The 27,775-nt window shown below is 44.2% G+C and overlaps 8 protein-coding genes across 15 annotated transcripts; 3 read left to right on the top strand and 5 right to left on the bottom strand.

Moving 5' to 3' along the window:
* Positions 1-24: 24 nt before the first annotated feature.
* LOC135140451 (ATP synthase subunit beta, mitochondrial) lies at positions 25-2,228 on the bottom strand. The gene is made up of 4 exons (XM_064071000.1): positions 2,088-2,228; positions 1,020-1,712; positions 864-963; positions 25-809 (listed from the first exon to the last, which is right to left on the bottom strand). The coding sequence occupies exons 1-4, from the start codon at positions 2,191-2,193 to the stop codon at positions 152-154; spliced, it is 1,557 nt and encodes a 518-aa protein (XP_063927070.1). The 5' UTR covers positions 2,194-2,228; the 3' UTR covers positions 25-151.
* Positions 2,229-2,414: 186 nt separating this feature from the next.
* On the bottom strand, positions 2,415-3,212 carry LOC135140549 (low molecular weight phosphotyrosine protein phosphatase 1-like). Its single transcript, XM_064071146.1, has 4 exons — positions 3,104-3,212; positions 2,857-3,044; positions 2,649-2,810; positions 2,415-2,562 (listed from the first exon to the last, which is right to left on the bottom strand). Exons 1-4 carry the CDS (start codon positions 3,132-3,134, stop codon positions 2,470-2,472), a joined length of 474 nt encoding a protein of 157 aa, XP_063927216.1. The 5' UTR covers positions 3,135-3,212; the 3' UTR covers positions 2,415-2,469.
* A 190-nt stretch (positions 3,213-3,402) lies between these two features.
* LOC135140550 (gamma-aminobutyric acid receptor-associated protein) lies at positions 3,403-4,445 on the top strand. Its single transcript, XM_064071147.1, has 3 exons — positions 3,403-3,614; positions 3,829-4,026; positions 4,079-4,445. The coding sequence occupies exons 1-3, from the start codon at positions 3,525-3,527 to the stop codon at positions 4,151-4,153; spliced, it is 363 nt and encodes a 120-aa protein (XP_063927217.1). The 5' UTR covers positions 3,403-3,524; the 3' UTR covers positions 4,154-4,445.
* Positions 4,446-4,912: 467 nt separating this feature from the next.
* Positions 4,913-6,173, top strand: LOC135140514 (uncharacterized). The gene is made up of 4 exons (XM_064071100.1): positions 4,913-5,507; positions 5,553-5,744; positions 5,793-5,885; positions 5,947-6,173. The coding sequence occupies exons 1-4, from the start codon at positions 5,187-5,189 to the stop codon at positions 6,058-6,060; spliced, it is 720 nt and encodes a 239-aa protein (XP_063927170.1). The 5' UTR covers positions 4,913-5,186; the 3' UTR covers positions 6,061-6,173.
* Positions 6,174-6,320: 147 nt separating this feature from the next.
* Positions 6,321-14,764, bottom strand: LOC135140508 (ATP-citrate synthase). 5 transcript variants are annotated; one of them, XM_064071085.1, is made up of 10 exons: positions 14,612-14,764; positions 12,400-12,614; positions 11,515-12,051; positions 10,356-11,023; positions 8,714-8,764; positions 8,446-8,653; positions 7,942-8,395; positions 7,506-7,891; positions 6,810-7,449; positions 6,321-6,762 (listed from the first exon to the last, which is right to left on the bottom strand). In XM_064071085.1, exons 2-10 carry the CDS (start codon positions 12,602-12,604, stop codon positions 6,591-6,593), a joined length of 3,321 nt encoding a protein of 1,106 aa, XP_063927155.1. In that variant the 5' UTR covers positions 12,605-12,614; positions 14,612-14,764; the 3' UTR covers positions 6,321-6,590. The 5 variants fall into 5 exon arrangements, with proteins under 5 accessions (XP_063927155.1, XP_063927156.1, XP_063927153.1 ...); XM_064071086.1 differs by lacking the exon at positions 14,612-14,764 and adding an exon at positions 12,706-13,298; XM_064071083.1 differs by lacking the exon at positions 14,612-14,764 and adding an exon at positions 12,710-13,298.
* A 59-nt stretch (positions 14,765-14,823) lies between these two features.
* Positions 14,824-17,461, bottom strand: LOC135140511 (facilitated trehalose transporter Tret1-like). 3 transcript variants are annotated; one of them, XM_064071094.1, is made up of 7 exons: positions 17,356-17,461; positions 16,928-17,027; positions 16,468-16,717; positions 16,276-16,411; positions 15,920-16,225; positions 15,707-15,873; positions 14,824-15,659 (listed from the first exon to the last, which is right to left on the bottom strand). In XM_064071094.1, exons 3-7 carry the CDS (start codon positions 16,603-16,605, stop codon positions 14,868-14,870), a joined length of 1,539 nt encoding a protein of 512 aa, XP_063927164.1. In that variant the 5' UTR covers positions 16,606-16,717; positions 16,928-17,027; positions 17,356-17,461; the 3' UTR covers positions 14,824-14,867. The 3 variants fall into 3 exon arrangements, with proteins under 3 accessions (XP_063927164.1, XP_063927162.1, XP_063927165.1); XM_064071092.1 differs by lacking the exon at positions 17,356-17,461 and having other exon boundaries at positions 16,928-17,060; XM_064071095.1 differs by lacking the exons at positions 16,928-17,027; positions 17,356-17,461 and having other exon boundaries at positions 16,276-16,421; positions 16,468-16,554.
* A 125-nt stretch (positions 17,462-17,586) lies between these two features.
* On the top strand, positions 17,587-26,120 carry LOC135140510 (serine/threonine-protein kinase Tao). Of its 2 annotated transcripts, none has more exons than XM_064071091.1 (10): positions 17,587-17,991; positions 18,167-18,648; positions 22,539-22,878; positions 22,932-23,259; positions 23,318-23,454; positions 23,516-23,689; positions 23,757-23,968; positions 24,017-24,290; positions 24,344-24,975; positions 25,029-26,120. In XM_064071091.1, exons 2-10 carry the CDS (start codon positions 18,200-18,202, stop codon positions 25,147-25,149), a joined length of 2,667 nt encoding a protein of 888 aa, XP_063927161.1. In that variant the 5' UTR covers positions 17,587-17,991; positions 18,167-18,199; the 3' UTR covers positions 25,150-26,120. The 2 variants fall into 2 exon arrangements, with proteins under 2 accessions (XP_063927161.1, XP_063927160.1); XM_064071090.1 differs by having other exon boundaries at positions 23,309-23,454.
* LOC135140513 (protein NipSnap) lies at positions 26,116-27,619 on the bottom strand. The gene is made up of 5 exons (XM_064071099.1): positions 27,462-27,619; positions 27,206-27,379; positions 26,986-27,157; positions 26,673-26,940; positions 26,116-26,333 (listed from the first exon to the last, which is right to left on the bottom strand). The coding sequence occupies exons 1-5, from the start codon at positions 27,506-27,508 to the stop codon at positions 26,185-26,187; spliced, it is 810 nt and encodes a 269-aa protein (XP_063927169.1). The 5' UTR covers positions 27,509-27,619; the 3' UTR covers positions 26,116-26,184.
* Positions 27,620-27,775: the final 156 nt, after the last annotated feature.

Genomic DNA, 27,775 nt, shown 5'->3' with positions numbered 1-27,775 from the left:
TTGTCCCCAAAAAACACTCATTACTCTCAACTACATCTTTTTTCATCGTTAAAAGTAAATACAACAAATACACCTTATTGCGCTGATGTACATTAAAATGTTACATGTAAAAAAAAAAACACTTTTGAAACCTAGTTCTGATGGAAATAACTTAAGCGGTGGATTCAGCTAACTTCTCTGCCTTCTGTACGACCTCTTCGATCGGCCCGACCATGTAGAAAGCCACCTCTGGCAAATGATCTAAATCTCCACCCAAGATCTTCTGGAACCCTTTGATGGTCTCGGCAAGGGGCACCAATTTTCCGGCGTGTCCGGTGAACACCTCAGCGACCTGGAAAGGCTGCGACAGGAAACGCTGGATCTTCCTGGCCCTAGCCACCGTCAACTTATCGTCTTCAGACAACTCGTCCATACCCAGGATGGCGATGATATCCTGCAGAGATTTGTAATCCTGGAGGATCTTCTGGACGCCACGAGCCACGTTGTAGTGCTCCTGGCCGATGATGTTGGGGTCCATGATACGGGAAGTGGAGTCGAGGGGGTCCACGGCGGGGTAAATCCCCAACTCGGCGATGGCTCGCGACAGTACGGTGGTGGCGTCCAAATGGGCGAAAGTGGTGGCAGGGGCGGGATCTGTCAAGTCGTCGGCGGGCACGTAGATGGCCTGCACTGACGTAATGGAGCCCTTCTTCGTGGTGGTGATGCGCTCCTGCATGCTACCCATGTCGGTGGCCAGGGTGGGTTGGTAGCCCACGGCGGAGGGGATACGACCCAAAAGGGCGGATACTTCTGAACCGGCCTGAGTAAACCTAGACACAAATAATCATTTTTATATTTAAATGACCCGTTTCGACGCTCTTTACCTGAAAATGTTGTCAATGAAGAGTAGTACGTCTTGGCCTTCTTGATCACGGAAATACTCGGCCACGGTTAAACCAGTCAGAGCGACACGAGCACGAGCGCCTAAAAAAATCCAGATTTGGTTGAATTAATTTTCAAAATGTCTGAAAAATAATCACCTGGGGGCTCGTTCATCTGTCCATACACCAACGCCACCTTGGACGTCTTATCCTTCAACGAAATAACCCCGGACTCAATCATCTCATGATACAAGTCATTCCCTTCACGGGTCCTCTCCCCCACTCCAGCAAACACCGAATACCCACCATGGGCCTTGGCTACGTTGTTGATCAACTCCATGATCAACACAGTCTTGCCGACGCCGGCACCCCCGAACAGGCCAATTTTACCGCCCTTGGCGTAGGGGGCCAACAAGTCCACGACCTTGATCCCAGTGACCAGAATCTCCTGTTCGACGCTCATCTCGACGAACTCGGGCGCTTCGGCGTGAATGGGGGCGACTTTGTCGGTGGGAACGGGGCCCCTTTCGTCGATGGGTTCCCCAATGACGTTGATAATGCGGCCGAGGGTCTCCGCCCCGACGGGGATCCTGATGGGGAAACCGGTGTCACTGACGGGCTGGCCTCTGACCAGACCCTCGGTACCGTCCATGGCGATGGTGCGCACTGTGTTCTCGCCCAAATGCTGGGCCACTTCGAGGACTAGTCTGGGGGTGCGGTTGTGGACTTCGAGGGCGTTGAGGATGGGGGGCAGGTTTTCGTCGAATTGGACGTCCACGACGGCACCGATGACGGCCACGACGCGGCCGGAGCCCTTGCCGGCAGCAGCGGCCTTGGCGGCGAAGCCTCGAGCTGAAATAAAAGTGAGGTTATAAAACTAATTTTCCGCATAAAATAAACTCGCATGTCTTAGGTCCAAAAATCATTGAGTTCGTCGTCAATATTGCGAATTACATTTTAACCCCTTGATTTTATAAATTCGTTAAGTGAAAAAGGTGATTTACGTAAGGCAAGATGGCTGACACCCCTTATTATGTAACACGATTTTCGGGATTTCGGGAGGGTTTTGGGGTCAATGGGGGTGGCAGTGGGGTAAAAGCGACCACCTCGAGTCGTATTTAACTCAGTCTTGTGGAGTTTTCGTGGAATTAACGCGATTAAAAGTGACCGGTTGGTGGGAGACAAGAAGGCAAAAATTTGCGATTTTTCGGTGAAAAGCGGACTTACATGATCCATTGTACACGGAGACGATTTTCATGGACTCACTGCCGAGTTTTTCGATGGTTTTTCCAGCCAGGAGGCTGGAGCCTGCTCTTGCCACGGCGCCCAACATGATTGACCTGAGAGAGTGATTCTGGGAGTCGCCACTAGGACGATTTGTGGCAGTTCCTTTTGCGCCTGCGCACGATCGATTTTTTTAGGGGGCGCCAAATTCAATTGGAACGTAATTCTCTAAGTCAAATTCAGCAAAAGCAAAATTTTTTAATTAATCAAAGTCCTGTCATTAGTGTCAAAATTCGGAGAGGCGCCATCTCGTGACCGGACAAACTCAACTTGTGAAAACATAAAATATTTATTAGTTAAAAAAGGCATAAATAAGTGTCTTATTTCACAGTTGGTCTTTCTCTAAGCTGTCAAGGAATGCTGTACAAGAACGCAGACACTGCTTGTAGCACTTTTCAAAACCCTCGGAACCGGAATCCTGCAATTTGAATATTATAAAGCCACTACAAACTCAAAAATAGACGTGGCAACGTAGAGTAATCGGTTATAAAGATCCACACTTACATAATACGGATCCCTAATAATCTTATCACCTTGAGGGTCATAATCCCCCAGCAGTAATATTTTTGCTTTGGAATTTGCAGGCGCTTCACGCTTCAAACCATCAATATTATTTTGGTCCATCCCAAAGATGTAATCAAACTCTACAAAGTCCTCTGTTTCTATCTACAATCCAAAAATCACCAAAAAAAAATCGGGCAACCTTATTTACCTGTCGAGCTGTATTGTTATAATCAATTTTATATTTAGCCAAAACCGCTCTAGCCCTCGAGTCGGGCCTATTACCGCTGTGCCAGCCCCCAAGACCCGCACTGTCCACTTTCCACTCGTGCGAAATGCCTCTTTCTTTCAAAAGATGCAAAAAAACGGCCTCTGCAATTGGAGAACGACAAATATTACCTACAAAAAAATGGAGAATAAGCGACTGATAAACACGCTTTATGGTTACTAGAACTTGCCAAGACACACAAAAAGGGCCCCTTTTGCCATTTTTCGGATATATTGGGGTCTAAAACGTTCGTAAAAAGCTAGGTTAGAATGACGTAGAATGACACATGCGCTTTTGTGGATACTCGGTCAGTCAAAGCCACAATTTCGCACGAATTACTCATTGTTGTTTTAATTTCCTTATACTATAAAAAAATTACAAATTATTTATTTTGTAATGTTGTCAAAGTTATTGGTTGAAAGTCGTTCGCGTTTCTAAGAACGCAGCACCCATTTATTAATCAGTGCGTCAACCGTGAGCGCGGTACCGGAAGCTCACTCAATCGATTGTTTTGTGTCATAACAAGAAAGTGAGAAACCTGACCCAGAACAAGAATCTCTTTTACAGTTCGACAAAATTCCCGTGTTGTTTGACTAGAAAAGGCGGACACAATGAAATTCCAATACAAAGAAGAGCATCCCTTCGAGAAGAGGAAGTCCGAGGGCGAAAAAATCCGCCGAAAGTATCCCGATCGAGTGCCAGTAAGTAAAAGACGTCATTGCGTTAAATTGGCTCGAAAACAAAGAAAATCGCTCGTTTGTGCGTCATTTCGGTTGATTCGTGCCGTTTGGTCGTTGTTCTGCGATTTTCGATCGATTTCGCGTTATGTCGTCATTTGTCCAATGTTGTTTTTGTGCACAAAGATAAATAGGAATATGGCGCTTCAAGGTCGTAATTCTATTCTGTCACAATCAGGTGATCGTGGAGAAGGCCCCCAGGGCCCGCATCGGCGACTTGGACAAGAAAAAGTATCTAGTTCCTTCGGATTTGACAGTTGGACAGTTCTATTTTTTGATTAGGAAGAGGATTCATCTGAGGCCAGAGGATGCGCTATTTTTCTTTGTAAATAATGTCATTCCCCCTACGTCAGCTACGATGGGCTCTCTCTACCAGGCGAGTCATTTTTTACAAACTTTGGGGTTATTAACTCGTTGTCGTGTTACAGGAACATCATGAAGAGGATTTTTTCCTGTACATTGCTTATTCCGATGAGAACGTTTACGGTGCAGAGGAGCTTTAAATAATTTTACAAGTCATTAATTTTTATAACTATCTAATTAAAATAAAACAGCGGTAAACATAGTTTTTATTTTATATAACATATTTTTGCATATTGTTTGACTTGGTAAACTCAATTATTGTGATAGATTAGTGTTGTTCATGTTTTATTTGCTAGGGTTGAAATAAAGGTCTTATTTTCAGTATAGGTGTGACGCAGAGCAGAGGATTTATTTCATCCACATTTGAATCACGAGTATTAGAATTATCTTGTGTAGAATGTAGACAGACACAAATAAAAAGTTTAAAAATAATTTTCTTATCTTTGCAAAAAAAACACCGTTGTTTACAGTCCACTGAAAAACAATCTTGCTGAAAATTGTGGTGAGTCATGAGTGTGCCGCCTACTCAAAATGCGCACTATACAGTCTGTTACATCAGTTGCCGCAACTCGATTTCAAAACACATTTTTTAAATTTGTATGTAGGCAACCAATAAATCAATTATTTTTGTTTACAAAATATTTCACTGAATGCCTTGTAGTTATAATACGTTGAACGTCGTTTAATTAATTAATTGAGGATAACTGGAATAAAAACAAAATGGAAATGATAGAAATCTGACATTTCTGGATATATTTGATGTTCTCAAAAGAGGGCGCCTTAGGTTATCATCTGTCAAGAACAAAACAAATGTCATCGAATGTGTTCCACACTAGAGAATTGCGCAAAATTGGGGTTTCTGTATGATGGGTTGCATAATGTTTAAAAAATTGCCACGTCTGCAGTGTTGTGATTGTTCCAACATCTGTCTCATACGCATATACATATGTTTATTTAATAAGTATGCATCATTCTATAATGTAATGTGTCCAAAACCCCCAAAATTTCGTAATTTTTTCGACTTTTTCCGGTGTGAATCTGTCTCCGCGGTGGGGGTAATTGAACGCGACCCTTGACACGGGCTACGTTCACGCAAGTCAAGTGTCAACGCTCCGTTCTAAATATACCTGTCAAAGTTTGTTGTTATTTATTTATTTTTTCACTCGTCCCAACATGGACTTTGTGATATCGGACGTAGCGACTGTCGAACAAGACGACGACGACGAGCCCCTCTTCGAGGTGACAAAAGTAGTGACAGTAGTGAAAGAAAAGCGGCCCTACCAACACCAGACCCGAGAGGTTAGGCCTACAAAGTACATAAAAATATGCTTCGTGCCGCTGTGCCCCAACACCTCGAAGTCCACCCCCGAAAAGATGTTCATCACGATACCCGTGAACCCCGCGCGGCGAAAACTGTGGTTGGACGCCGTCGGAAAGAGCGCCGTGGGGAGGAACCCCAAGTCTCCGATGTTCTGTTGCCAGGACCACTTCAACGTGAGTATGCACCCGGTCTAGAGTCTCTCTGACGACCGTTTCCAGCTGAAGAAGGACATGAAGAACTTCGAGGAGCACCTCAGACGGGGCAAAGTGCAAATGTTGCTGTACCAGACCGTGGTGCCGCACATCTTCATCTGTAACAAATACGGGCACTTGAAGAGGAACGAGCGAATAGACGTGCTGCGGAAATTACACGAAGAGAGAGATCTGAAAATGTCGCAGGAGCCTGATGAAGTATGGGTGTTGTCGGTGTACGTAAAGTGTGCTAAATGTTGTGTTTAGGAGCAGGAGGAGGAGGTCACCCTTATCTCGAAACTAACGCCGCGCCAAAGATCCCTGGAAGCAGCTAAACAGAAACAAGTGGAAGAAGTATTGGTGAGTGGGGCTGCGCGGGTCGTTTGTAACCTCACTTTTTGTTTTTTTTGTTTTATTGAAGCCCAACAAGACAGTATTTATCGAGATGCCTGCTTTCGAATACGAAGATCAACCCGAATACGTCGAGATCAAAGAGGATGGGGTTGACACCATCGTTATCGATGATTCTGATTGAGTACTAACACACCTCATTATGCGTATTTATTTATTAAATAATATAGTTAAATCTCAGTTATCTATATATATGCAATTTAATAATATTGACTCATAAATAAAAGTATAATTTTATTAGGTTTTGTGATTCGTGCGATGGGGTCAACGGCCGCCATCTTGAAACCAACAAAGAGGTTATGTAGGGTTTACTAACCTGAAATGGCATTGGAACGTTATTTTTAGCCAAGATTGTACTGAACCGGCGATAAAAAACAAACCGACTCTTGTAACTACATCATTTATTTGCCGACAGAATACAGACACAGCAACTACCGCGGAATCACGTGACTAAAAATGGAATCGTCTTAATTTAATCATAAATATAAAAATATAAATATCCATTAATAAATTAAGTTGCAAATTTCATTGAACTCGAAACTGTTACATGAAACACAATAACCAACGAAAAAACAACACTAACATAAAAAAAAACACATTCAGCGTTACCAACATATGGATAAAACAAGTTTAAGCTACTTATTTCCTTAAACACTAGTTGTTGTATTGCTCCGGCAGTACGTACGAGATGTCGTCCCATGGGTGCCTGTACAAACCTTGCTTCAACCTCTTCTGGTCCATATAGTGCCCAATGAACCCTATCGAGCGCCCCAGAACGAACAACGAGTTGATGGCACCCATATTAATATACTCCTCTGCTTCCTCGCTACAAAACCAACTTTATCAAACCCACCAACCTAAACCCACCCTTACCTCGTAAAACTCCCGCAATTCCTCAACATATCCACGAAGGAGCACGCGATCACCCCGTCCACGTTCAAAATCAGATTCGGCTTCTTGCTCGTCGTGATCTTCTCCACCTCGAGGGCGTACTGCAGCAGCGGCGTCGCCGGGAAGTTCTGCATCACGAACTCCTTGACGATCTGCACCCTCTGGTCGGGGTTGTTGATGGACTTCACCCTGTGCCCAATCCCCATGATCAGCTGTCCCTTGTTGCGCATGTGGTTGACGAACTCGGCCGGGTGCATGCCGGTGTCGTAGGCCTCGCTGAACTGCTTGGCGGCGCCGTCCAAAGCCCCTCCGAACCGGTCTCCGATCGTCAACAACCCGGACACCAGACTCGACACCAGGTCTTTGCCGGCTCGAGCGCAGACGATGGTGTTGTGGGCCCCGGACACGGCCGGGCCGTGGTCCGCCGTCACCATGAGGCACATCTCGAAGAACTTGCACACGTAGGGCGGGAGGCAGCGCTGGAACCAGAGCAAGGAGATGACGCCGCCGATGCCGACGTTCTTCTGGAGCACGTCGGAGATGGGCATTCCGGCGTAGATGAGCTCCTGACCGCGCTCGTCGCAGATGGAGGTCATGAAGCTAGCGGGCTTGCGGATGAGGCCTGGATAAAGAATTTGTCAAAAAACATCCTGAACAACAAAAAAAAAACTACTATACCTAGTTCTCTCGCCCAGTTGTAGTCCATCGGGACCGTCGGAGGCGGCACTTCGGCCGCCGGTACGATCGCCCCCTGCGCCACCAACTTATTATACACCTCCTGGACGACGTCCCCCAGGTGGTCGAACGACGAAGGCACGTGAGCCCCCGCCCCCTTCAGCGCTTCGTTCTTGGCAGTGGCCGTCTCCTGGTTGGAGTTGGCGCAGGAGCCGGCATGCCCGAACTGCACCTCCGACGTGAACATGGCAGCGCACGTCCCAATGCACCACGCCACCAGCGGCTTCGTCACGATTTTATTCTTGAGGGCGTTGCATACCTCATACTCCTCGACTCCGCCCACTTCGCCCAGAAGCACAATCATCTTGACATTGTCGTCACCCTGATACCTACAAACGCACAACCAATCAGACACCGCTACACCCCAAACTCCACCCACCTCAAAATGTGATCCATGAACGTCGTCCCGGGATACCTGTCCCCGCCTATCGCCACGCCTTCGTACACGCCGTCCGTGGCCTTCGACACGATATTGTTGAGCTCGTTGGACATGCCCCCGGAGCGCGACACGTAAGCGACGCTCCCCGGGCGGTACAGCTTCGAGTGTAAAATGTTATCCATCATTCCACCAGTGTTGCCGATTTTGAAGCACCCGGGTTTGACTCCGCCCACGGTGGCCGGGCCTATGATAGACACGTTCTTCTCATTGGCGAGCTTGATCAGCTTGCGCGTTTGGTTCTCGGGGATGCCTTCGGCGATGATCGCGATGGTGCGGATCTGGGGGAACTCCATCGTCTCGATGGTGCTCTGGTAGGCCGAGCGGAGGGAAGCGAAGTTGACGAGGACGTCGGCCTCGGGGTGCTTGGTCATGGCGTCGTTCATTTTCTTGTACACTGGAAGGGGAGGGTTAGAGGGTGCGTGGGTGGCGCGGTGGGGGGTTTACCCGGGATGAGAATCTCCTTGTGTCCCCAGTAGTACTTTTGTTTGTGGTCGCCGGTGAAGGGGTAGATGATGGCGACGACGCTCGGCTCGCTTCGGCTGCACACGAAATCGAAGTCGAGCATGCTTTGGACGGCTCTAGTTTGCATGCCCCAAACGATGGATTTTGTTTTGTTTGTGAACATGGGAGTTTGGACTCCCGGTGTGTCACCCTTAACACAATTGAAACAGAGTAAATAACCAGTACACATCTAGAGAGGGGATAAAATTACCTTGTGCTTCTGTGGATAAACTACGTTCACTACGAGGTTTGGTATGACATCCTTTAAAAGTATACGGTGACATGTCAGTGAGTTTTGTTTGGCTTTGAAAGAGCGACAAGAGTACAGTTATGTACAAGTTAGAGCCTAGAGGATCTAGGGTGCGTTTAAAAAGAAAATTGAAGACAGGGAGGCGGTGCGTTAGTTATATGATAGAACTAGGCGGTTAATGCGCGTGTAACTATTGGTTTTTAAATCTTAAGCTGTTAGGTACTGGTTGGCCAAATGAACTGTGTCTGTGTGAACTGAAAGTCGACATAGTTCACTTACCTTTGTTTATTTCAAATCAATACTCATACAACATCTCATTTAGAAATAATAAAAAAAGATTAGATTAGCAGTTTAGTACGAAATATTAATAAGTAAAAGTTAAAAAACTATATACATATGTACATGTGACTGCGAATATATATAGAAATAAATATGATAGCAGAAAAAAACTAAACAACAACCTACGTGACGTAAATATAAAATGTATTATACAACACAAGTAACAGTAACAAATAATAAAATATGTATTAAGTAAGTGTATGAAAGAAGAACGAAGTCCGAAATGTACAAAGATGTTTCACACAACTCAAAACTACTACTGAGATTCTTATTTTTTTACAGTTTACGTCAATACATCATGTTGAATATTTTTTAATAATCTCCGAAAGTTTAACAATTTTAATATATAACCTGAGCATATGGTAGTATCAGATAATTCTGTAAGTCTTGTGCTTACGCTATAAATATAATCCCTATGATACAACTAACGGTAAAAATAGTAACCGGTATTTTAGCTCGAAATTATGTTATCAGGTAATTGTGCGACTTACTGCATTCTTATCACCGAGGACGAGTTTTATCGTTTTGTATAAAAATACAATAGAAATTCAACCCAACTGAAACAAAATACATATTAACGAGTTTTCATTTTTTATAATTCAGGCTCTACTAGCTTATCTCAAGGCAACTTTTGTCAATATATTTACATACACAAATTTGAGTCGGAATTTGTACTTAACGTTTATTACGGCCTAGACTTCGCTTCGGTTTCTCCATTAGTTTAAATTGCAAATCGTAAATTTTTACAACCAATTGTGACTTAAACATTTACATTTTTATATTTCCTTGTGTGTTTATAGGTTACGTTACTATTTGTAGTAACACCCTCCGTTTCAGAACGCAAATGATACGCCATTGACAGTTGATGCAACGTTCTTCTCATAGCATTTCCACTCTACATTCTTACATCATCACACATTTTTTTTTAATTAAAAACTGAATAATTAACACACATTTTACCTCGACTTTGATCGGTTTCATCGTTATTCTAAATTGCAAATTACAACTCCTTCGATATATTTAGCCGATTTAAATTTTTTTTACAATCCCGACAACATCCAGAATATGTCATCGCATCAAAGTGGGCGTCGACTCGAAATGTCAAATCGACATTTCACTTCATAACCTCAACCATCAAACCGACCCGCAAATTTCCAAATTCTACGTCAACTAACACCCCGTGCACCCTCCGCCCCCGAAAGGTGTCACCACCAAACCACCGACAGAAAAGACCACCACAGAACAAGACAACCACCCCACTTACCACTATCCTGCTGCACGCCGGCGCCGGCGCCCCGTCGCCCTCGTCCCTCTTGCTCGACGCCAGACTCTGCTTGTTCGGCTGCTTCTCCCCGCTCGGCAGGAGGAAATTGGCCGTGGCGAACTCCACGTTGTTCTCCTGGGGGATGGGGCGCGTCCCCAGCGCCATGCCGCAGATGGCCGTCATGTGCGTCTCCGGCCCGAAGACGTACAGCGGTATGCCGAGGGTCTGGCCCACCTCGCGCATCCTCCGCAGCCCCTCCTGGTAGTTGGGGCCGGCGCGCCGCACGAAGATCGAGATCTTGTGCTCGATGAGGCGCTCCTGGAACTCCACCAGCGCCGTGATGATGCCCCGGAAGGTGGCCGCCACGTTGGTGAAGTTGGCGATGCCGCCGCCGGTGATGAGCACCTTGCCCTGGGGGTGCTTCTCTTGCGTCATCAGCGACAAGATAGTTTTAGCGTACTCGTAAGTTTGCTGCTCGGAGGGGGCCCCCGAGTACTCGCCGTAGTTGGCGAGCTCCGAGGCGCCTCCGAGGTCGCAGATCGTGTCGCTGTAGATGACGGACGCGCCGCCACCGGCCACCATGGTCCAGATGCGGCCGGACTTGTTGAGGATGGTGAGCTTGAGGCTGGCGCCGGACTTGGCGTCGAGGTCGGCGATGTAGGCCTCCTCTGCGCAAAGAGAGGGAGTTTTTGAATAAATGAAATCCACCTGGTGGATTTTTCATTTTTTTTTTTTTTCAAATTTTAATGTTTGATTATACAGTTTTTCGGTATTTTAAATTTTACGTTCTTCTTTTCTTTCAAGTCTTCGATTTCTCCATTGTTCAAACACCTCAATTTTGGAAACTTCAATTTCTAACTAATCTTCGACCAATTTTTTATGATTATAAAAACCAATTAATCGTCTACACAATGTATGCGATTTTACATTTAAAACAGCGAAAATAACAATGCTAATTTTTTTACTAAATACTATTTAAAAAAAATGTTAAAGAATAGCAAGTACTTGTAAATTCAAGGTTATTTAAATCGGAAAACTTACGCCTCGATAAGAATCGAGCAACCAACAAATCTAGAACCCCGGTTCATGTTGAATTTGACATAACTCTTGTCAAACCCGCAGTGCTGCCACCCGCACCCCGATCCGCGCCAAAACTCACCAGGAAAAGCGTCCCTTCCGAACGGTGGCGGGTAATCGATCTCGCCCCACATCGGCTTACAGATAAAATCGGCGGTGGCGTCCAGCTTCGCCGCCAAATCCAAAATATAAATCTCGCTGTCAGTCACCACCAGCGGGTTGATCTCCAAGTACGTGAAATACAAATCCACGTAGAGCTTGTACAGGTGGAAGATGAACCTGGCGACGGTCTGCCTTTTAGCGGCCGCCACCTCCCCCAGGAGCTTGTCTTTGATGGTCTCTTCGTCCACGCTTTCTCCGATGGGCACGTCGAGCTTCACGGCCTTGGAGTCCACGTCGCCGATGTCCACCCCCCCTTGGTGGTAGAAGAGGATGGTGTCGGCGTGTCGGTGGGAATATATACAGACGTAGGCTTCTTCGTTGTCTTGGTGAGGCACGAACGGCTCGATGATGAAACTGCGGAGTTTGCCGGTGGCGGCGCCGACCTTTTGCTCCTTGTTCATACGGTCGGCTATCCATTGCTCTACCTCGGGGAGGGTCTTGTTGACGGCGATTAGACCTGAGGACGTAATGAACGTTGTAAAGTGTCATAAAGTCGACAGATGGCGGGTTTTATAGTTTGATTGGTCTGACGCAAGCGTTTTATTGGCGGTTTTTGGGTTACGTCAAACCGGGTGATTTTTGTGTTTCGTTTTTATTATTATTATTACTTTAATTAAAGACATGTTAATTAAGTACGTAGTCGATTCCAATTTTAAAAACGAACCATTTGATTTTAATTTAGCAAGGTTAGTGTCAAGGTCGTGGCACCGAATGGAATTTTTGTCAAATCGGAGGTGATACAAGGAAATACCACGCAGGTGTTTGCCACCGGAATCACGTACCTAAAACAATGACTTATATTCACCTAATTTCCCCCTCCGCTTGATCAGCTGATCTGGTTTCACCACCAACTTATCCGTCTTCAGCCACGGGTTGTTGGCCACCAAGTCCGCGATCTTGGTATCAGGATCGACCGCCGCAAATCTGCACGTCGCCGCCGCCGTCTCCTTCCCCAAATACTTATTCAGGAGACTCTTCCCCGTGGCTTCCCTTATCGCCTTCGCCGACATCTTGCTTCACCTGCAACCAAAACCCGACTTAAGCTTAACCCACCGGGAAACCCCGACTCTCTCAACCCGTAACCAAATTTCGAGGTCAACAAAGTACCTACTTACTTAAAATCGCACGAATAACAATCGCGGTAGTAACTCGAATGCGTTGACCTTGCCTGAGTAATGTATTCCAGGAATGTAGCGCTTAACCCAAGTGACTTAAGTCGTTCCGGCGCCAACTCGAATCTCGCTGCACTTCGGAGATGCGCTGGTCCGTATTATCGCGTCGAAAGCCCCCACGGAACTGACCGGATTCTGACAAATCGCGTGAATGAAGTATCGTACGATGTGGGCAAAGGGGGGACGCAACGTCCTATGCTATAGGCTTAGAGGTCATTACTTCGAGTGACACGATCGCTAATCTGACTGATTGCGCTCCGCGAACACCTGACGAGGCGAAATCCGATGCGATTTCGGGGGTTCGTTGCGGAAAGAGAGAGGAAGAACGAAAAAGATGGAACGAGCGCATCCTTGGTCGGGATCTCGGTCACTGGGTGATTGCCACTATCGGGTGCGTGGTCGGGCGGTGAACTCACAGAGTGAGCGGAACGTATTTTTGGAGCTTTGTTGCTTTGGATCGTTGTTGTTTGCTAAAAATAACGGAGGACTGAGGGGAAACCCTGAGGAGCGTGAAGCGACGTTAAATTAAACACTACATAAAAGATGAAATTGTCCTGACGTTAATATTTAAAAAGCACTAAAATAAATAAGTCAGAAAATTTACGTAATACGTGTATAAGTCGACATTAAAAAAACTTATCACAATTACCTCGGTAAAAATGAACCTTGTTACCACATTTCCTGGTTAATTTATTTTTTGTTTTGATTTTAATCGTTATAAGTGTAACAATTATTTATTCAAAGAGCCAGTTTTTTTTTACAGAATAAAGTAGGATATCAAATGTTACTTCTGGGCCGGGGTACTTTACGCCTTAAAAACAAAGCAAAAACCTACAAAGTTCAGACAGACGGAAGACTACTTGTTTTGTACTCTAGGGGTCATGAAACGTCGAGAAAATATATGTGACCATTCGTCCGATGAACTAGGAAGCTTTTTTCACGGATTTTCTAGGAACTTCCTTCACACATTCGTCACAATGTTTGTGCGACTAACATTGATATCTCAACGGTGGACGTCCTTGCATTTTGAACCAAGTTTTACTAAAAAACTTCTATTGATTTTTTTTTTTCGTTTATTTGCGACCAATTGTAGTTACACTTAATCAGTATATCACTTAATGCCAGACAACTCAAAACCAATTTGCAGTAAAAACAAACAAACCGCATCAAACCTACAACTAAATAGGCACAAGAGCACTCCATAATATCAGACAATTGAATTACTGTTCAGAAATTTACGTCAGTTGGTAACAATATTATCTGAATATTATTTAAAGATCATTGTTACTCCAAAACAAAAGATTACTGTAGGCAAATAGCTATATATGTCAGAATACACAAAAAAACATATTTTTGTATTTCTAAGCGTTATCTCGTCATTGCTTTGATCTCGTGACATTGATCCAATCTGGAGCGACCTCCACAAAGGGTACTGCAGGTCAGGAACCCGTGTTTACATTTATGCAATTTTGATTTTTTCGCAGTTACGCTGCGTTTTTATTTTTATGTCGGTATTTCCATAATTATATGTTCCGGGTAATGTTCCTGCTCATATTTATGAATGACAAGACAAGTGTCAAAACGTCACAGAGCAGTGATCGTGCAATCACCTCTTTAGCGCAATGATCGTGTGCGAGCACCTTAAGCACCTAAAACTTGAAACTAGCCAAAACCGCACACCGTTCCAAATTCTGCCACAAGCAATAATTTCGCAATAAATATTTAATTTCCCGTTAAACTTTATCGCGCACTTATCGCCTTAAAATTTTAAACTGACATTTTATGTTTGACAGATGACAGAAGCAATGATTTTGGTATTTTTAGCAAAAGCCGCTTTGTACTCACAATACGGCCAATTTTAGTCGGTCTCGAGTCGAAACAGCGCCAAGTTTCACTTCCAAAGTCACAAAAAGTCTCTTAGTAACACAAAGTTCTTGAATTTATAACAAACAAGGAACAAGACACCACGCTTCTTGTCATTTGATGCACAAAATGCGTTCATCGGGTGTGGACGCGCGGCGCGTTCATCGGACGCGCGCTAATGACAACACACGTAATCATACAAAAATAAATTTATTCGAATGAATTAACAACTGAGATGTTAAGTATCTCGCTTAAAATACGCTTCTATATCTTTGAAAGTTTTCCCTAGCGTTTCTGGAAGAAAGAAAAACATGAAGATTACCCCGCACAAGTTCACTAGCGCCATAACGTAAAACAAGCACTGGATTTTAATCAAGTCTAACACGAAAGGGAAAACTTTCACGGTAAAGAACATCAAAACGTACGCTATTGAAATCATTAAGCCACCTAGAACACCTCTAACTTTCACTGGGAGTAGTTCTCCTATCAAAGTCCACGGGATAACAAAATACCCCATCGAGCTAAAGCAAACATAACCTAGAACGCAATATAAAGCGATATTGTCGCTCTTGTCTTTCTGGATACTGAGTTTGGCAAGTTCGTCGGGCGGAATCACAGTGAAGTACATATAAATTCCAGCTACTAAACTAGTAAGGCACATGCCTAATCCCGAGATGAAGAACAAAGGTCTGCGGCCTATTCTTTTCGAGATCAGGGACGATACTATAGCCATGATGAATCTAATAGACCCCAGAAGAACCAAAGCTACAAATTCGTCCAAGCCTTTTTCAAAATGGCCGCCGATTTCTCTGAATAAATCGACAGCATAAAAAATTATCACGTAGCCACAGGACAACTGCTGGAAGACGAAAATAGTAAACAAGATAGTGAAAGGTTTGTACACAATCGGTTCCTTATACACTTTCAGCTGTTTCTTCATGCGGGTCAACCTTGGTTCTTTGTCTTTTGACTCCTGTGGTGGCTTTTTTGACGTCGTGTCCAGCAATCGTTCGTACTGATTTTCAAATATCTAAAAATGACACCTAATTATTTAATTTGAAAAAAAATAAAATGTACTTTTTGATCTTTGTATAGCCATTCCAGGGACTGCGCCGCACCACTTGGGTTATTTTTGAAAACGATTTGCCAGTGAGGGCTCTCTGGTATAAACCACAAACAGACCAGAGTAAGCAGGACCAAAAAACAGTTAATTAGGGCCATAACGCGCCACCTAAACCACAACCCTACAAACACAAAATAATAAAAATCACCACAAAAGTCACCAGTTACCTAAGACACAAGTGAATAAAATTCCAAAAGACACAAAAACGCTGTTAAGACTCAACAGCATTGTTCTGTAATTAGGGTGAGTGATTTCGCTCACATAAACCAAAGCAACGGTCGTCAGACCGCCACTAAAACCGGCTATAATTCTTGCTACATACAAATGATACACGTTTTTAGCACAAGCGTGCATTATCCAAGAAATCACAAACGGTATCGTCGCACAAATGCACAGTTTTTTTCGACCGAACTTATCCATTAAGGGTCCAATTATAAAAGACCCCAAGGGAAGCGCTATAGCCACTATACTTGCTAAAATAAAAAAAATATCGATGTTGGTTAAAAATAAATATCCCTAGTACCTATCCAAGACGCTTCCGACTTCGAAATCCGTATGTCGCTCTTCTTCTCGTCCAACTGCGGCAACAAGATGGCGCTGAACGACATATTGATTCCCGCCTGAATGACAAGACTGTGTGCGACGCAGCACGCTAGAATCTAAAAGCACCTTTAGAAGATTTACACATTTTTGTGTTAAGTAAAGCTTGGTTCACCTGTCGCAGCGAGCTCCTCCAAGGGATCGAATACACGGGTTTTTCTATTTTCGTTAAAATAAGGGCACTGTCTGTCATGACGTCACGTCGCGCTTCTTCCAATCGGAGGAGGTTTTCGGACGTTTTAGGTGGCTCCATGTTTAATGAAGTGCGTCTTTACTTTAAATCTCGTTAATTTGAGCAAACAAATAGGTGGATGGGATTTCGCGTTATCATTTCGTCAATTACGGAGACTGTCGTTGTACAAAGTCTGAAAGAAATTAAACAATAGAGAATGGTGGCAGCGAGTCAGACGAGTTTAATTCGAAAATGAGGACGAAGAAAGCAGTGAGTGGGTGGGCGACTGGACTTGATAACGTGACATTGACACTCGCTTTCCGTCTTTTTCGAATAAAGAGGTTGCTGAACGAGAAATTAAAATGCAAAAAAAGTGATAAACATGTTCGTGGAAAAAACTTACCGAAATTGGCTATATTGAGTAATGGGAGAGTTGTTATTTTCGACGATGTTTTGTTGTGATTACGATAATTATAGTTGAATAGACGGTTGTTATCGCAATCCTGCAAATTGCACAAGTAGAACTTTAACTTCTTAATCTTGTATATTAAACCTGTCATTTGTTATCTAATCTGGACGTTAGATCTTTTTTCGTGACTGTTTTTGAGAAATCGGCGCCAATTTTTTGAATTTCGCGCTAATAAAAATTTACGAGTTTAGTTTTTCGGGTGTTAGTATGCGTCAGTTTGTTGTAGAAGCGGCACAATTATAGCGCAGCCCGCTTTTCGAGGAAGTGGTTACAGTCAAGTCAAAGTGGCCATTATGTATATCGTCAATTACTTAATTCAATTTAAGTCTTACTATAAAGAAAATATCTCAAACAATACACACCTTGACGAAAGTGGGACGTTTGTGTTTTCTTCGTTTTTTATTTTCCAAAGTCGATTTAATTCATTAAAAATAAAACGCAAGTCACACTTACGCCGCTCGAGCTTCCTTATTTATTGTGTTTTCTCGTGAAATCTGCGCGAAGACATATGTTATCTAATTTTAGCAATTTGAAAAAAAAGCGCCACCCGCGCCCCTGGCGACTAGTTCCTCCACCACCCGCAGCTGCCTGCCTTACCGGCCCCTTATCAGGCAAATATTTTTGGGTGGGGTTTGTCAATTTTGTTTTCCGAGTGTCTAAATTTTTCCAAAAATCTTCCCCGCGCTCTCGGCTGCCCCAACGATTTCGAAAAGCGCGCAAAAACCGTTCCATAAAATGCTCAGTGTCGGGCAAATCTTATCGACCGAGTTTTTGAGGTTAGCAGGCCTTCCATTATAGTGACAGTTCAGGAGCTAACCTCGTTACGATTTCGTGAATGTTTTCGCTCGCAAAGTCGCCCAAACCGACTTTCCTCCCTCGTCGCCCCGTTCAGTAGAGCCGCTTTCGCCCCAGCGAGACTCTCCCCGAAATATGTGAGGTGGTGCTTGTGCTCAGCCTGTGAAAGTTCATTGCAAAATTATTTTCCACGACGCCATTTTGTAAGTATTTTGTGAGTCGAAAAGCGGAGATTCCGCGCGAGGTTCGGGCGGAACGCCGCCCCCGGCGGCCTCGTCGGCGCCTCCGCCCCCGTGCGGCGCGTTCGTGCGCCATCTGCGCCGCCCGCCCGCCGCGGCCCGCTCGCCCCCTCATCAGGGCCGTACTTTGTTTTTGCAGTGAGATGCGAGCGTAGCGACTTCGCGGGAGAGCATGGCGCCTGTCCCCAGACCGGGCAGCCTGAGGGACCCAGAGATCGCCGAACTCTTCTACAAGCATGACCCGGAGAAGATCTTCGAGGACCTCAGGGAGATCGGGCACGGCTCCTTCGGGGCCGTCTACTACGCGCGCTGTCTCCTCACCAAGGAGATCGTCGCGATCAAGAAGATGTCCTACACGGGCAAGCAGAGCCTCGAGAAGTGGCAGGACATCCTCAAGGAGATCCGCTTCCTCAAGCAGCTCAAGCACCCCAACACGATCGAGTACAAGGGGTGCTACCTGCGCGAGAACACGGCGTGGCTGGTGATGGAGTACTGTCTGGGCTCGGCCTCCGACATCATCGAGGTGCACAAGCGGCCCCTGAAGGAGGAGGAGATCGCGGCGATCTGCGACGGGGTGCTGTGTGGTCTGAGTTATCTGCACGATTTCGGCCGGATTCACAGGTGAGGGACGGCACAAATCTGACTCATTGGCGCTCGTTTGTGATCTTAAGAAATGTCACGCAAGGTCGGTCGTTGACTCGGAAATTTGAATACTGGGCTCGCAGTGGCGGTTTTACATCGAAAACGTGGTGGCGAAAAAATCGCAAAATTCGAATAGAAAAGTGCCGCTCGGCGGGTTCAAGGGAGTTCGTTTCAGTATTTTAGGACATAACAGGTGTTCTATATATGTATGTAGTTGGCTAGACTGTGGTGAAAAAAGAAACTTTGACGATGATTCATTTCCTTTGATTTGGTAGTGAAATACGCTGTTATTTCCTTTTCTGATATCTTCAAAAGCGAGAAGCTTTGACAGGTTGGAGAAACCGCAATATTTTAACGTAACAAGGCCGACAAAGGGCAAAACAACATCGAGAATTTTTTATCGTCTCGATTAATTATTGTTTACTTTGATAGCAAAAACTTGAAAAAGCCTTTGGGAAAGTGTAAATTTGCTAGCGCGTAATGTGTGTTGCATACCTTTTGTTTTTGTACAATTGGTGGACTTCTTGTTGGGTTGTGGGCATTTAAAAGACGATTTCCCATTTCCGTCGGTCTGACCATGATGATTTTGTTGCAGAGATAGACTTGTTACATGTTGTAAACTTTTAGATGAAAATTTTCTTTCTTTTCAAAAAATTTACGACGTTATTTTGTGTGGGCGGAACTGAGTAATTTTGATCCGCCTTTCATTGAAGAGGAAATCAAGTCAATCTTTGAAGTGGGCGGGCATAACTTAAATTTTTGCGAAATTTAGATTCTGCCGTTTGCCAAAATTAAATCCATTGTTCGTTTGGGAGCAAATAAATTTGCTCACTCAAAACGAGAGGGGGTGGGTGGGCGGGGTTAAAATTACATTTCTTTTGTGTAGATTCTAATTTTTAATTGATTCTCTAATTAGAAAACTGAACAATATAAGACCCGCCTTTCATTTTAAGTTCAATACAATTTTTCATTGCACGAGAAAAACGGGAAGTAGGTGGGGCTAAGGTTCGCCGTTTGTCTTATAGGCAATAAAGCATGTGTCAGAAATGGTGGGTGGAGATGTTTTTTAACTTTTTAGTGGTCTTTAATTGCGCGCTATTTTTCTCCAAGTAAAGGCAGACTTTAAAATAAATAAACGATGGCTAGTGGGCGGAGCTAGGGAATTTTATCCACCTTTCACCGAAGAGAAAATTACGTGAATTCGGGTGGGTGGAGCTAACTTCACTTTTTATCAAATTTAGTTTCTGCTGTTTGCCAATATAAAATTGAATGTTCATTTCGGAGCGAATAAATTTGCTCATTTTAAAGAGAAGGGGTGGGTGGGCGGGGTTAATTATTTGTGTTAATAGTGTAGTATTTGCCAAAACAAACTAAAATGAAATAAAATGAGTCCTTTAAGTAGAGAAGGGGTGGATAGATTTTCTAAAATTTGTATTTAGATTCCACTGGAGGTTAATTTTGCATATCTTTTTTTTAGTTTCCGGGATTTGCTAAAATAAAAGGTCTATGAGATAGAGAAGGGGCGGGTGGGTGGGCCTAATATTTTCTGTAGCAATTAAAACTAAAGGCATACCATTTATTTTTACGTAACATTGAAATTCAAAGCATTTTTTTGATAAGCTTTTGGTTAATATTTTTTGGGATATTACCAATTTATTCGAAAGGATTTTTTTTTCTTGAAATATTTTTGCTTCTTTTAGTTGCATTTTTTTGTCGCTTTTTTGGATTTTTTTAGTCTGATTTTTTTTGTTTGTTGCCTTTTTTGGTCCTCGTCTTTTTTTCTCCCAGCTCTTTGCCGTCTTTTTTGTTCCAATTTTTACTTTCTATTGTTGCCTTACTTTTGAGCATCTTTTTGTTGCCTTTTTTTGACACTTCGTTTGATTCTTTTTTAGTTGCATTTTTTGAACTTTTTTTTGTTGCCTTATTTTGGCAACATTTTCTTGTCGCCTTTTTTATCATAATTTTTTGGTATTTTCTGTGGCCTTTCTTTTGTGGTAATATTTTTAGTAGCATGTTTTTGGATTCTTTTTTTAATCGCGTTTTTGGTTTCTTGCTGCTTCTTTGACGATTTCTGTTTTTTTTCTTGCCTTTTTTTGGCTGCATTTTTTTGTCGTTTTTTTTTCCTTGCTTTTTTACTTCCCGAGCGTAAGCGTAAGCAGTAGCCCCGCCCACCCACCCGTTCTTCGTTTCAGTGACTACTCTTAATATTGTTCAGTCCTATCTTGGCAAGTTTTGGCCCGCCCACCCACCTTTTTTTTTTCTTTGAGGATATGTCATTTACCAAAATCAATCTTATGTTAACAAGTAGTAGCCCCACCCGCCCGCCCTTTATTTTCTTAGAGGCTGTCTCATTTGCCACAATCAATCTTATCTTAGCAGGTAATAGCCCCGCCCACCTACCCCTTCTTTTCTAGAGTTTGAGTTTAAGATCGATTTTGGCAAATCACATACCTTCTAAAAAAAGAGAGGGTGGGTGGGCGGGGCTAGTACCTGCTGAGATAAAACAGAATGTGGCAAATGAGATTTTTTCGTTCTTTCGATTTTTTTGGTGCTTGGGTTCTTTTTTTGATCGCATTTTTTGGTTTCTTGCTACCCTTTTTTGACGTTTTTTTTTGTTGCCTTTTTGGCTGTATTTTTCTTGACGTTTTTCTTGCCTTTTTTTAATTCGTTTTTTGTTGCATTTTTTCTTGTCCCTCTTTTTTTTGTCACTTTTTTGAGGTTCACTGCTTTAATCGTATTTTTTAGTTCTTTTGTTCGCTTTTTTTGTCACAATTTTTTGTTCTTTTCTTTTTTCGTATTTTTGTTGTAGTAATTTTTGAGTTCGGATTCGTTTTTTAGTCGCATGTTTCGTGACGCCGTTTGTGTCCTTTTTTTGTTCCGTTTCTTTGTCACCTTTTTTGCTACATTTTTTTGCCTTTTTTTGGTCGCTTTTTTCCTGTTTTTTTTTTTTTAATTCATTTTTTATCACTCTTTGACTATATTTTATTTTGTCGAATTTTTCTTATCGCTTTTTTTCTATTCATAATCATTAAAACAGTATGGGCCTTCAAAAATAAGAACAGTTTCTAAGATAAATTTGTCAAATTGTATTCTGCAGACTGCATTTTGTATACAATAGTCTTTATACGGCAAACTGTATATTAATAGTTAAAAACATGATGGTTCGCATTACTGCCATGATAATAGAATGCATTAAAATAGAAAAAATTAGCCCCGCCCACCCACCCTTTCTCTCATTTGGCGATTTTTAAATTTGCAATGAGATAAGGATAAGGGCATTTATTTTACCTAAGTAAAAGTAAATATTGAAAATCGTTTATTAGCCCCGTCCACCCTCCCCTTCTCTGTTTTGGCGCCTTTGTTATCAGATCTAGTATAAATTCTGCTCCAAGGGCGAGCGAGATTTGGGGGAAATAAGATTACAATTTGTTTTCCCTGTTTTGTCGTTTCTTGGATATAGATTTTAGTAAAAACCAAAATTATCGAAAATCGTGTTCAGTAGGTGCACATTTCATGAATACACGCCGATTCAAATGGCAACAGGAGTAATAAACATCAATTTCTCGCCGGAAGTTACGAGAACGGGTGCGGTTTCGTCGGTTAATTAATTGATGATTGAAGTAGTTTTTCAATCAAATAACGCAAGGTTCCATAATTAACCAAAATAGAGCGTGTGATTCGATCGAATGCCGCCATGGCAAAAAACAGATAAAATTGAGACGGAATAAATTTAGGATCAACACAAAAAAAACTTCGTTCTTAGACTTAATCCGCATGTTTTATTTATTTAGTAGAGAACAATGATATATCGCATCGATTTTTAGGAAGTTTCTAGGGTTTTTTTCTGATTTGTGGTTGTCGGTTGGCAGGGACGTGAAGGCGGGCAACATCCTCCTCACCGAGAACGGCACCGTGAAGCTGGCCGACTTCGGCAGCGCCTCGATAAAATGCCCGGCGAACTCGTTCGTCGGCACGCCATACTGGATGGCTCCGGAGGTCATCTTAGCCATGGACGAGGGCCAGTACGACGGCAAGGTGGACGTCTGGTCCCTGGGCATCACCTGCATCGAACTGGCCGAGAGGAAGCCGCCCTACTTCAACATGAACGCCATGGCGGCCCTCTACCACATTGCTCAAAACGAATCACCCACGTTGCAGTCTTCCGAATGGTCGGACCTGTTCAAGCACTTCGTCGAGGCTTGCTTGCAGGTGACTTACCCACCCCGTCGAAACTATCGCACAAATATTTTTTCCACAACCAGAAACTGCCATCCAACCGGCCGCCGTCGAAAATCCTACTCACTCACCAGTTCGTGACGCGGCCGCGCAGCCCCAACGTGCTCATCGACCTGATCCAGCGCACCAAGGCGGCGGTCCGCGACCTCGACAACCTCAACTACCGCAAAATGAAGAAAATACTCATGGTGGACAGCTGCGAGACGGAGAGCACGATCGACGTGGACGACACCCCCGACGAGCACGCGGGCGGCGACAGCTCCAAGAGCAACTCGGTCACGTCGGAGCACAGCGTCCACTCCGTCGGCGTCTCGGCGAGCAGTCAGTCGAGCAGCACGAACAGTTTGCCGGCTGGTAAGTCCTTCAGGTGTTGGTTTGCGTTCGGTTGACTTGATTTTGGTAGGCGCCGAAGACGGCACGGCGAGGAGGCACAAGACCTGCTTCAACCACGTGGCGGCGGCGGCGGCCGTCGGCGACCACGGCACGAACAACTTCGCCACGATCAGGACGACGAGTATCGTTACCAAGCAGCAGAAGGAGCACATGCAGGTAAGGGTCGATGGGAATTTCGAAACGATTTGCGCATGCGTGCGTGTTTGTTTTTTTGAAGGAGGAGATGCACGAACAAATGACAGGTTATAAGCGCATGCGACGCGAGCACCAGAGCGCCCTCTTGAAGCTCGAGGAGAAGTGCAAGATGGAGATGGAAAGTCATAAGAATCAGCTGGATAAGGAATACGAGGTGTTGTTGCAAAACTTCAGCAAGGAACTCGAAAAGTTACAGGTATTTGTTTATTTAATATAAATTTCATTAAAATCCAAAAATATTAAAAAATGATTGACGTTTTTAGGCGAAACACCAACAAGAACTGGAGAGGCGACTTAAGCAAAACACGGCCAGCGAAAAGAAGCTGATAAAAGACATCACCAGCAGACAGGAGAGCGACAGGAAGGCGTTCGATGCGCATAGGAAGAAGGAGTACAAGGCGAACAAAGAAAGGTGGAAACGAGAATTGTCTCAGGACGATTCGACACCAAAACGTCAACGGGATGCTACTTTACAGTAAGTTAATTCATAGTCAGTTCAAAAGCGTAACTCTGCCTCTTCCAGGACGCATAAAGACAACCTGAAGTTGGTGGACGCCCAGGACGAACAGAGATTAATCAGATGCCAAAAAGAATATTTAGAATTGGAAGTGCGAAAGTTCAGGAGAAAAAAGCTCCTGTCTTACCACAACCTAGAACAGGATTTGCTGCGCCAGGAATTGAATAAAAGACAACAACAACTCGAACAGGCCCACATGATGCTCCTCAGGCACCACGAGAAGACAAAAGAGCTGGAGTACCGACAACAGAAGGCCGTGCACGCCCTCCGCGAGGAGCAGGTAACTAAACCCATTAAAGTCGATTTTTTCAATCGTGACTTGGTGGCTTCCAGGTGAAGAACCAGCACGACACCGAGCTCGCCAACCAGACCGAGTACATGAGTCGGTCCGAGCGCGAGCTGCGCAAGAAGCACGCCCTCGAGGTGAAGCAGCAACCCAAGTCGCTCAAGCAGAAGGAAATGATGGTGCGCAAGCAGTTCCGCGAGACGTGCAAAGTCCAGACGAAACAGTACAAGGCGCTGAAGGCGCAGATCCTCGCCAACACCCCCAAGGAGGACCAGAAGGCGGTGATCAAGAAGCTGAAGGAGGAGCAGCGGCGCAAGCTCGCCTTGCTCGGCGACCAGTACGAGCAGAGCATCGCCGAGATGCTCCAGAAGCAGTGTCTGCGGCTGGACGAGAGCCAGGAGAGCGAGTGCGCGCAGATGAAGGAGCGCCTCCACTACGAGCTCGAGATCTTGATCGCGTACCAGAGCAAGAACAAGATGCAGGCGCAAGCGCAGCGCGACCGGGAGCGCAACGAGCTGGAGGAGAGGGTGGCGGTGCGGAAGTCGCTGCTCGAGCAGAAGATGAACTCGGAGACGCAGAGGTTCCTGGACGAGAGGGCGGAGAGGATCAGGATTTTGCACGAGCGGCAGGAGAGGGAGCTGGAGGAGTTCGACGAGGAGTCGGTGCGGCTGGGGTTCAGGTGGGTGTCGAGAGGCGAGTTGAGGGGGCGCTTTGACGGTGTTCTGTTTTCAGTGCCCTGGCGATAGCCGAGATATCACGGGAGAACTACGACGACGACGGCAGTTTGTCGGGTTCGATGCTAAGTCTAGCTCATTCCAATAGCTCTACGAGTTTTCCGCCGGGGTCGGTGTAGTCGGGGCGGCTCCAGTAGTGGGTTTTATCGGCTGAAGTCACTTTACAAGCGATATCTCGGTACTAGGTACTAGGGCGCGGCGTCGAGGCGAGATCGATTTGACCAGAATTGAGCGAGATATCGTGTGTAAATGTTTACATTTTAATTAACAATTATTTCGTTAATTGCTGTCACCAGAAATTTTGGTTTGAGTCTGTTGCCTATACAAATTAATAATTTTAATCGTAAGTGTAATTAAATTTAAAAAGACTAACAAATACCAAAAATGTGGATTGGTATTTACGCTTAATGTAAATTGAGCAATAATAATATAACGGCCAGGCCACAACTCACAGGAGGGATTAAATAGAGTGATGGAGTGGTGATATTATTATTGTTTCCTTTCCGGTTCCCCTTGTTTTGATAGCAGTATTTATTGATTAAATTATAGAGAGATCACTGTATATATTTTTCAATTTGTTTTTTAGTCAGTGCTCATGCGTTTACGTGTAAAATTCTGTTAATGGTAAATGTAATATTTTGTATTGTTTGATAGCATGACAAAATCAAATTTATACTGTTTTAGGAACAGTGTTTAGTAAACAAATGAATAGTGCAATTTATCCTTTATTTCGTTAGTATTTAATCACATCACAAACTATTTTCGATGTTAAGATTGTGATAATTATATTTCTGGTTACTTAAGTCGCGCGAGCCGGCTTAAGTCATGTTACTAGGCTACTCATGTAAATTTTTCATTTCATGTAAATGACTTTAGTAAGCGTAGAAGTTGCTTTAAGTCAGGCGGTCGCTAATTATCACGGAAATGTACATATTTACCGAACCTTAGGACTGTATTAAACTGAGGTTAGTTAGTTGTATGATGCAACGATTCTGTTCGTCTGAATAACTATTTATTTTCGCTGTGGCTACCAACAAAATATAACAAAATGTATTTTATACGTAAATAAAAATTATTGCTTTAACTGTTTTGCGCAGACTTTATATTTTCTCAATTACACAACGTATAAATCAACTAAAAATATTTTTTTTAATCTATTGGGTCGGAGAAAAGTCAGTCGGCACCATGATCCTGCAGTGCATTTCCCTGATCAATGGCACCGTGTACGCCACGCACTCGTCCCACCCGGGCGACCTCCACGCGCTCTCTCTGGTCTCCTTCCTCTTGTTCAAGTCTTCATAACCTAAAACGCGCCCAACTAAAATAACGTGCACATTCGACCGATTAACATACAATAAAAGTTCAAAAACTGCAAATTTTCAAAAAATAAATCAAAATTTTGATCCTAGTTAACCACGTGACATTTCACGGTTGCGCCATCTAGCGGCGCCAACTTACATCACAAAGGTTCTCGTCTTTGCTATATTGTCAGTGCACGCTTTCGTGTTTTTACGTTTTCGCCGCACTGACGTAACAATTATGTTTTTCAAAACAAAATAATAACTCCATTAATACGTAACTTACATAGTTTTTCCGCCACATTTACCCAACATTTGTCAAACCGGACTTTGGACCTACTTACACCAAATATGGTGCACGTTGTACAGCCTCCCGATCTGCGAGAAGAACCCGGCGAACGCCTCGTCATTATTCTGCCTGAAATTGATAGCCCTCGCCCAATTGTTCCCCCACTCGATCATCGTCCCCGGCTTCAGGGCGTACGACCGAATCTCGTACACGTTGTTCGGCTTCCTCAGCTGTATCTGCGGCCAGTAGCTGAACGCCAGAAGGTACTGCAAGTGCCTGGACCTCACCAGCTTGCCTTGGCACTCGACGATTTTTTTAAAGTCCTGTAACTCAATTACATAACTGTTTCAACCCTCAATTTCACTCACCTCGCTCTGGCTGGTGATCTCGTTAAACGTGTCGATTTTCTCGTACCCGCCCGTGAACTTCCACAAGTGTAGCGCTTGGTCCTGGTCCCCCACGTTCACGGTCCACGAGCCCACCAGCTCCACCTCGCCCGCCAGCGAGTTCTGCGCCTTGATGAAGTCGAGCGTCTGGGAGCTGAAACGAGAGCGAGTTAGCCCGAATCGGGGGGCTGGGGGGCGTTACATCGTGCTCAAGTAGGGGACTTTGGAGTCCGGCCTGAAGTTGTGTGTCTGTAGGGCGTAGATGATTTCTTTGTCGCTGAGCATCCGGCTGTGCGATTCTTTGGTCGGCTCGATTTTACGCACGAAGATTTTCGACAGCCAGGCATCGTTCTTGGGGGCGGAGGTGGTGAGGGTTCTACAAAAATTGTTTAAAACAAACGAATTGACATTGATGACATTTGTGACAAAAGGGCATTCTTTTGTTTTGGATCAGGTACCTGAGACTTTGTGGGAGTTTTTGGAAATATTTGAGAGTGTTGGCCATGTTTCGTCGCTGCACTTTCACGCGGGCTATTTTCAGCTATTTTTGTGTTTTTAAATGACATGAAGGTTATCAGTAACGTGAAATGATGTATTTTGGGGCATCGTTGTCAGCACTTTGGAGTTTGGTCGCGGGTGGGCGGGTAGAGGGCGCCACTGCACCGGCAAATTCGTTCAACCCGAATTATAGTTGCACGGGCAAAATTATCACCGGAGGACGTTAATAAACATATAAATCGTCGCATAATGGTATAAATACACCGGCCGTGGT

Source organism: Zophobas morio, unplaced genomic scaffold (genome assembly GCF_036711695.1).
Source record: "Zophobas morio isolate AGI-343-1 ecotype UQ-CSIRO unplaced genomic scaffold, CSIRO_AGI_Zmor_V1 ptg000040l, whole genome shotgun sequence".
NCBI lineage: Eukaryota > Metazoa > Arthropoda > Insecta > Coleoptera > Tenebrionidae > Zophobas > Zophobas morio.
The sequence above is the reverse complement of the archived record's forward strand: the minus strand, read 5'-3'. Positions and strand labels throughout refer to the sequence as shown.